The sequence below is a fragment of the Canis lupus genome, chromosome 1 (genome assembly GCF_011100685.1).
Source record: "Canis lupus familiaris isolate Mischka breed German Shepherd chromosome 1, alternate assembly UU_Cfam_GSD_1.0, whole genome shotgun sequence".
Taxonomy (NCBI): domain Eukaryota; kingdom Metazoa; phylum Chordata; class Mammalia; order Carnivora; family Canidae; genus Canis; species Canis lupus.
In genome coordinates, this window is record NC_049222.1 from 103540714 (window position 1) to 103549059 (window position 8346).

Below are 8346 nucleotides of genomic sequence, written 5' to 3' on the forward strand. Positions count from 1 at the left end.
GCGTAAGCCACCAGGGGCTGCCCTATTAAGTGGAAGTTTGTCTCTCTTAATCCCTTTCACCTGTTTCACCCCTCTCCGCCTCCCCTCCCCTCTGGTTTGTGAGATGGTCATTTTTCTCTAAGTGTATCAGATTATATTGATTGAGTTTTAAAATTTGAAGCTACTTGTTCTTCCTCTCCCTTCAAAATCCAGTGTGGTTATGATGTAGTGTTCTTTTTATGCATTACTGATTCTTATTTGTGAACAATTTTTAGAGATTGACATCTAAATTTATGTGAGAGATCTTTCTGGGCCTTTCTATTCTGTAATTTCCTTGCCAGGTTTTGGTGTCAATGTTTTCTTGGCCTGATACAATCTTACTTCTTTTTCTCTACTCAGGAAAGGTTTGTGTAATTTTTGTGTGTGTGTATGTATGGGTGTGCATGAGTGTGTATGTGTGCATGCCTGTGTGCTTGAGACTATGCAAGTGTGTACACATGTGTGAGAGTGTGTGTGGGCATGTGTATATGCATGTGTGTATGCATTGCATGTGTGTGTGTGTGCGTGTGTATCCTAAATGCATAAGTGGAGGAAGTTGCCTCCTCAACAGACACATTTATATATTACAAAATGATTATCCCCTTGAAGTTAGCTCACACTTCCATCCCACAACATAGTTACCTTTCTTGTATGTGATGAGAACATTTAAGATCTCCTTCCATTGCAACATTCAAAAATATGATAAAGTGTTATGAGCTGTGGTCACCATGCTGTACATCAGATCCCTCGAACTTGTGCTCTTGTAACCATGTAGAGCTTGTTCATCAACTACCTATCACCCTGACCAGGGCCTCTCCATTTCCACAACCCCAGCCCTGGCAGTCACCACTCTGCTGTTTCTCTCACTCTCCACATACTTCAGTTGGGGAGCAGTTTTTGATCACATGTCATTGCATTTTATATACACATAAGGTGACACACATTTTCTACCTCTCCATCATTTTGGTAGCTTCTGTTTTGAGGATTTTGACGGTTTCATCTACATTTTTTCATATATCAGAATAAAACTGTTCTAATATTCTGTTATCAATTTATAGTCTGTAGGATGTGATGGTGTCCTGATAATGGCGACATGTGCCCGCCCTTTTCTATCTCTTTTCTTAGTGGTTGTTGCTAAGATTTATAAAATTAAACAATGTTCACAAAAATGAACATTTTTGGCTTTATTGATTTAAAAAAATTTTTTGTCCTTATTCTTAGCTACTCTTCTCATTATTTTCCTCCTTTACCTTCATTTGGAATCTTTTGCTATTCTTTCTCTAAATTCTTGATATGATAGAATATGTCATTCATTTTTTTTAGGCTTTTTCCTTCCTAAACATTTTGTTCTTGGTTCTTAATTTCCCATTTCAGGTTTTATGTGTAACGTTTTACATAATCCTTCAGTGTAAACATTCTCTCATTTCCATTTTGGTTTTCTCATTTCACTCCTGGATTATTGAGAAGTCCATTGCTTTAATTTCCAAAGTGCGGGAGTATCTTTGAGGGAAGAATCGAGTGACTCTGAGAGGACCCCAGGAGTTCCAACTGGTCTCTATGAGAAGTCCACAACCAGGTAGCACCCACTGTGGGCAGGTCCTGTGCCTTCCTAGGGTCCGTGGGGTCCCTCTCCCTGGAGTATGGGGTCTGGGTCCTTTCTGGGCTAGTGAATGGCCAGAGCAGCATACACACTGGGCTCTGCTGGGGGCTCCCCTGACTGGGAGGGAGAGGATGCACTTGTCTTCTGTCTGAGGGTCAAGTGGTTCAGCTGAGCGTAGGTCACATCTGGGGGGGCGTCAGATGCAGTAGCCTGCAGCAGGGGAGAGTGAGAGGGGAGGTTGGTGTTGGGGTGGGGGGAAGCCAGGGTGATCAGAGAAGACAGGGCCCACCTGACTGTCCATCCACCTATCTTCCTCTGCTTGTCTGTCCTCTGAGTCCTGTAATCCTCCTGAAAGGGAGGATAGAGGAGTGGCCAGGACCCACTTGAGACTTGACACTGAGTGGCTCACCTGGGCGTACGTCACTCCCTGGGGATCTTCATCCTGTGTGTTCTGCTGCAGACAGACAGTGAGAGGGATATTTATCTCCTTGAACCCACTCAATCCCCCCAGTCAATTTATCACACTGTGGCCAGAGTAATGCTTTCAAACTTTCAGGTAGATTAGGTCACTTTCCTGCTGGACTCTGCAGGGACTTCCTGAGCCTTGGAGCATGTGATGCTGTCTTAAAACAGCTCTGATTCTATTCCTGACACTGTTTCTTGCCCATTTGGCTCCAGCCACATGACCCGTGTTCCTGAAGTACCATGTTGCTGCCTCAGGACCTTTGCAGTTGCTACTCTCATATCTTGTTTTATTTCCTTAGCCACACTTTGCACCCGAGGACGCTGTGACTTCCTTGCATATTGTCTGACACCCAAAAGGAGAGCTCGTTCAGTGGGGGTCAATTATGTTCACTGCTAAACCTGGAACACTAAGTGGGATTAGGTAAATATTGGACTCCCAGTTATCTTTGCTGAGTGAATGAATGAAGGAGGTCCAGAGACCTTTGGGTGATTCACTTCTTCATGCACCCTGTTGAGATCTGGGTATGCACTCCAACAACCCTAAGTCAGACAATGGATGGGGAGCCAGGCAAGGAGAGCCTGGAGGAGGGGCCAAGAGGTCACAGCGGGATGTCCCAGGTGCCCAAGGGTGGAGAGGTCATCAGTGGAACAGAGCTGAGACTGGGTGGTGTGAAGACAGAGAATCATGCATTGGATTAAGTTTGGCACCAAGAGGGCCCTGGGGTCTGGATGGGAGTGGGGGTCTCACCCAATGGTCCAGCTTGACCCCATCCTCAGGCCATGAGTCTTGCACAGCAGCATCTGTGGAGTAGAACGAGGTGTATGTCGTGGCAAAGTCCCCTGAGCTCCCTCAGGGCTGCAGACCCTGACCTGCTCCCAGATGGGGCGGCTGTGACCCAGGGGATCCAGGGGTGAGGTGCTGAGGTCATGCATGGGGGAATTGGGTCCTCACCCTTTCCCAAACCTTCCCAGCCCACCCCCAGGGTGGCCCCTTCCTCTCACAGAGGGTTTCCTCCTGGGCGACAGCAGCTGGCCTGGAGCTGGGGAGGAGACATGGTGTCAGAGGGCATGCAGGGGGCGAGCGGGTGGGAGTGTGGGGGTCTGTGGGCAGGAGTTACCTGTCCTGAAGGCCTCTGTCCTTGGGCTCTGGGTCTGCATCCCCTGCTGGACATTAGGAATCATCATTCCTCTGGGATGGAAGGTTACAACCTCCCCACTCCATGTGATTCCAGGGAAAGGAGCCCTTCACCCGCATTGCCTGTGTGTTTCTCCATCTCCCAAGATTGAAAAGAGGGGAGCACCTTCTATTGGCACATGGGAGCCAACCTGGGTGTTTTCTGTCTAGACTCTCTGACTTGAGATTCTGTGGAAGTGTCCTACATCGGCCTTTCCCACCTCTCTGGGTTCCCTCTGGCCGCTGCCCTGAGCCCACCCTGGGTCAGCCCACAGAGCACCACCACCCCTGGGGTGCCTCAGCCCCTTCTTACTCGACTTCCTGCATTTGCCCCGACGTTGCTGTCGGACCAGGAGGAGGATAAGGAGGCAGAGCATCAGGATGAAGGCCACCGAGGCCCCAATGAGGACATACAGGTACCAGCTAGGACCTTGGGCAGGAGCGATACCATGAATGAGAGAGTGATTCCATTTTACTGAGCGCCTACTGTGTGCCAGGCACCTGTTGGGCTCCGTGCTTACACCTGTGACTCTGACAACGATCATGCAGCAGGGGATTGTCGTCCCTCCCACCTGCTCCACAGACTGGAAACTGAGGCACAGAGCAATCAATCATGTGTCTCAGGTTGCTCAGCATGGAGGTGGCAGGGCTGGGACAGGAAGTTGGGATGCAGGTTCCCTGTGCTCTACTCATGCCTCCCCTGTGAGGTCACCACTCCGAGGCTCTGGGCTCCTCATTTGGGGCAGGATCTGTCCCAGCATCTTCATCCTGAGCTGAGGGTCCTTCCAGACCTCAACACCCCCAGCCATCAACTTCCCTCCCCTCCCCCTACAATGTCACTGTCACTGCTGCAGAGGGACAGGCACCCCCCTAGAATCATGACTTGGGGAACCTCCCCATGAGCCCTCCTCACCCAGGAGGTCAGAGCCATGGTCAGAACCGAGGACAAATCTAATCTGGGCCATGACTCTCTCCTTTACACTTGGGTAAACTGAGGCCCACACAGGGGAGGGGCATGTCCAAGATAGGGAATGAAGGGGTCATGAAGTGAGGGTGTAACTCAGCCTCTGCTCCCCACGACCCACCCATCACCTCCTGACAGAGACCCTCACTTACCCTCAGAGCCTCCTGGGGTCAGTAGAGGGTCAGGGGAGGGCCTGTGTGCTTCCACTGCACCTGCTGCCCCTCCCCCAGATGGGTCCCCACCCCTCCCTATCCCATGAACACCCAGCCTCCTCCACCAGCCAAGATCCCTGGTGCCCGTCGGCCCCCTGTCATCTCTGAGAGACTGGAACCAAAGGCCCTGGATGGACGCCCCTGTGACTCACCAGCTGTTGGGCTGGACATTGTGGGTGGGGGGCCATGGTGTCCAAAGGATCCTGGGAAAAAAGTCAGGAGAGGAGGCTAGAGCTTCCCACAGAGACCCTGCCTATGCTCACACTCCTCCTCCTTATTTACCCTGAGGTCCCCAGGTACTCCTCCTCCTCCACCTGGAGAATTCTGGTGACGGGGTCGAGAGAAGAACCAGGGGTAGGAGGGCAGTGTGAGGGGTGGACCCCTCAGAGCCCCCCTCTCCCATCCCAGCCCTGTGCTTTTGTGGGCACAGGGCCCTGAGAACAATGTTAGCACATGGAGGGGACAGGGGCAAGGGCTACTCACCTGAGACCAGGATCTCCACGAGGACACTGGGGTATGACAACAGGTAGGGGAAGGTTTTGATAGAGCCGTAGCACCTGTAGGTCCCCCCATGGGCTGGGGTCACAGGACTCATGGAGAATTCAGCCTCGTACTTCCCAGCTCGGTACTTCGATCTAAGACGCAAGGAGGCATCAGCTGCCCCATCCTTGGACAGAAGGAATGTGTCCACATTGCTCAGTGACTGACACAGCAGGGTCACATTCTCTCCTGGGGCCACCGTGGGTCCTGGATGCACCCATAAGGAGGGTGTATAGGAGAGCTGTCCTAGAGAGAGGAAGGGTAGGTAAGGGTTGGTCCAGCCTTGTCTTGACCTGAGTCTGTGTCCTCTGAGTCTCTCCCATCTTTATCCCCGGTTTCTCTGTCTCTCTCCCTCCCTGTGGACCCCACACCCTTGGTCCTGGCGGCCACTACCTGGGGTTCCCCTCAGGGACCTGTGCAGTCTGGGTCCTGACTGTACCCATGGCTCCTCACCTGTGACCAGGATGTCTAGGGGGTCACTGGGGGCTGACCACTGGGAGGAGAGGCTGTGTCCACCGTAGCATGTGTACTGGCCCCCGTGGGAGGATTTCACTGGGCTCAGGGAGAAGTCTGCCCCAGAGAACCCAGCCTGAGTCTGCCGGCCATGAAGCTGAAGGAGGTCACTTGTCCCTTCCTTGAACAGAGCGAATCTGTCGTAGCTGACATCAGAGAGACACTGGAGGGTCAGGTTCTGTCCAGAGGTCACAACAGGGCCCTGCTGGGTCAAGAGGGAGGGCTTCCCCAACACACCTGGGAGAAGACCAGCCATGGATTGTAGGCTGATTCTCCCCAATCCTCCCTTCTCCCATCCTGACTCCTGGGTCTCACTGTCCCTCACCCTCTCAGTTTCTGACCTGTGACCCCATGGTCCCCTCACCCCACTGTTATGTCTGAAGGTCTCCTGGGAGCAGATCTGCAATAACTTGTCTGGTGCCTCAAACCACAGATGAGGCAAAAATCAGACTTTCTCACCTGAGACCAGCAGCTCCAGAGGGTCACTGGGGAGTGACCACACCTGGGGGGTGTTGCTGTAAAAACCATGGCATCTGAACGTCCACATGAGGCTGGGGATCACGGGGCCCACAGGGAACAGGGCCTGGAACTCTCCACTGGGGGCTCGCTGGGAGTCCCGGGTCCAGGAGGGCTGGCCTTCTACTTCCCTCATCAGAATAAACCTGTTAAATCCTCTCCATGAACCACACTGGAGGGTCACGTTCCCTCCTGAGGGCACGATAGGGCTGGGCAGAACTGAGAGGCTGGGTTTGCTGTGCATCCCTAGGAGAGGGGAGGGGCTGTGTTAAATGGGGCTCAGATTCCCCCACATGATCCCTAGGGATGGGCTGTAAAAGGGTGACACCCTGAGAGCAGACCTTCTTCCTGAGGGCAAGACCTGAGTAGGCTTCGCACCTGTCACCACCAGCTCCAGCTGGTCACTGGGCTCCGACCAGCCAGTGGGGCTTTCATAGTAACAGCGATACCGTCCTGCATATACACTTGTCATGTCTGTGATGGGGAACTTGGCCTTGTCCTTCGGCTCCAGTGGCTTCTGCGCCTCCCAGATCCTTGGGTATCCATCTTTATACAGGATGTACTTCTGGGCTTTCAGGCTCCCCTTACACCAGAGGGTCACTGATGTCTCCATGGGGATCACAGAGCCTGGCTCAGCCCAGATGGTGGGTTTGGGGAGGGTCCCTGGAAGGAAACAGAGGCTGGGTCACAAGATCCTCTCCACCCTCAGTTCCCAACTCAGCCCCAAACACCCAGATGTCCCCCCTCTGTCAACCCAGAGCTGCTGATCTCCATCCCCCCTGCCTGGTGGGTATTCCCTGTCCCCAGTGAGGAGGTGGTACTGGGACCCCTGGGGACAGACTCACCTGCCTGCACTTGGGTCCTGGAGCTCACACTCAGCCCTGGAAGAGAGTCCCTATGAGAGGTTTGCCCTGAATTCTGAGCTGAGGCCCTCCCAGTGAGCCTCCTGACCCTGGGGTCTCTGACAGACCAGGGCCTGACTGTGGGGTGGGTCCCACTCAGACTATGGTGTCTCCTCCCCTCCTCAGATCTCACCTAGACAGAGCAAGGCCGTGAGGATGGGGGTCATGATGTCTCCTGTCTCTGTCCCAGCTATACGGATGGAGGGACCTTGGTGTCCATAGATCAGACAGATGCACGGAGCACAGGCACTCGGAGACCAGTCCTCCTTGTCACGGGGTTTTCACGTCAGCCACCCCACAGGAAGGGGAACAGCCTAGCTGTCATTTCCCAAGGGCTGAGGCTCAGGCAGGCAGCAGGCTTTGCAGTTGTTTCTGATCACAATTGAGGCCTCACCTGACCCAGAAACTGCTGTCTCCCTGGCCTGATACCCCCTTGTGACACAAACTTCAATATGTATTATTGAGTGTTTGCAATGTCTCTGTCCCAGAAATACATCTCTGAACTAGACTGATTCAAACTACTTTGTAAAGCTCAAATTCACAAAACAAAAAACTAAAGAAAAAGGCACACAATTAAAAGTAGGTGTATCTGGTGTATAATTTTCCTGTTGTGTTGCTGCTATAATCAATCACTACAAGCTAGTGGGTTAAAGCAGCACAGATTTATTATCTTACCTTTTTGAGGACAGAATTGCAACATGGACATCCCTGAGTTAAAGTCAAGGTGTAATCTAGCTGTTCTAGAGTTCCTGGGGATGAATCCATTCCCTTGCCTTTGCAAGCTGCTACTCCTGCCCATATGCCTTGGGGTCCCCTTCCATCTCCAGGGCCAGCATCACGTTGCTCCAGCTGCTCTGGAGTCTCTTCTTTGGTTCTGACCCTGCCCCTCTGGCCCACTCCTTCACTCATGAGGACCTTTGTGATGACTCATTGCCAAGCATTCTGTCTCTACTAGAGCCTAGGAGCAACCCAGAGCTGCTTCACAAAAGGAGAGTAGTTCTCTGCAGAAATGGCATAGTGTGGCTTCAAAATCTTTAATATCTACATTGTACGTCATCTATATGGTTCCCTGCCAAAGGACGTTGAGCTCATCTGCCACAGAAACTCCAAACACCATTGGAGTTTTTAGGTCATACAAATCAGGCTTTCTGAAGTTTGGGCCCATTGCAAAGACTTCTCTTGTTCTGGGCTCAAAACCAACAGCTCCTCAACTCACTCAGTAAGTGGGTAGAGGTAGCATGCACAGGGAGCTCTATATTGTCTCCATGTTCCAAAGCTGCCTCACTAGGAATTGAACTTTTGTCTCATTAGTAGGAGGATTAGATGGAGCCATGAGTGTTAAGCTAGGATGGGGTATCTCAACATGCCTCAGGCAGCTGGATGCCTAGAAATTTCACAGAGGTAGCAAGAAACTGAAGTTTGGAGAGATTTATTTCCCATAG

The 8346-nt window shown here is 52.1% G+C and overlaps 1 protein-coding gene across 7 annotated transcripts; it reads right to left on the reverse strand.

Annotated features, from left to right (window-relative positions):
* Positions 1 to 1185: 1185 nt before the first annotated feature.
* LOC484306 (leukocyte immunoglobulin-like receptor subfamily B member 3) lies at positions 1186 to 7350 on the reverse strand. 7 transcript variants are annotated; one of them, XM_038527810.1, is made up of 14 exons: positions 7038 to 7329; positions 6848 to 6883; positions 6381 to 6665; positions 5946 to 6248; positions 5427 to 5723; positions 4917 to 5219; positions 4587 to 4636; positions 3571 to 3700; positions 3202 to 3247; positions 3086 to 3123; positions 2832 to 2884; positions 2046 to 2072; positions 1908 to 1966; positions 1186 to 1828 (listed from the first exon to the last, which is right to left on the reverse strand). In XM_038527810.1, the coding sequence occupies exons 1-14, from the start codon at positions 7069 to 7071 to the stop codon at positions 1798 to 1800; spliced, it is 1692 nt and encodes a 563-aa protein (XP_038383738.1). In that variant the 5' UTR covers positions 7072 to 7329; the 3' UTR covers positions 1186 to 1797. The 7 variants fall into 7 exon arrangements, with proteins under 7 accessions (XP_038383738.1, XP_038383734.1, XP_038383733.1 ...); XM_038527806.1 differs by having other exon boundaries at positions 1908 to 2072; positions 3202 to 3244; positions 7038 to 7337; XM_038527805.1 differs by having other exon boundaries at positions 1908 to 2072; positions 7038 to 7335.
* Positions 7351 to 8346: the final 996 nt, after the last annotated feature.

Coding starts and splice junctions, on each gene's coding strand:
- LOC484306 (XM_038527805.1), bottom strand. CDS start 7,071: ATGACCCCCATCCTCACGGCCTTGCTCTGTCTAG. Junction 6,249..6,380: donor GCTGGAGCTGGTGGTGACAG/GTGCGAAGCCTA, acceptor CCCCTCTCCTAG/GGATGCACAGCAAACCCAGC. Junction 5,724..5,945: donor TCTGGAGCTGCTGGTCTCAG/GTGAGAAAGTCT, acceptor GTCTTCTCCCAG/GTGTGTTGGGGAAGCCCTCC.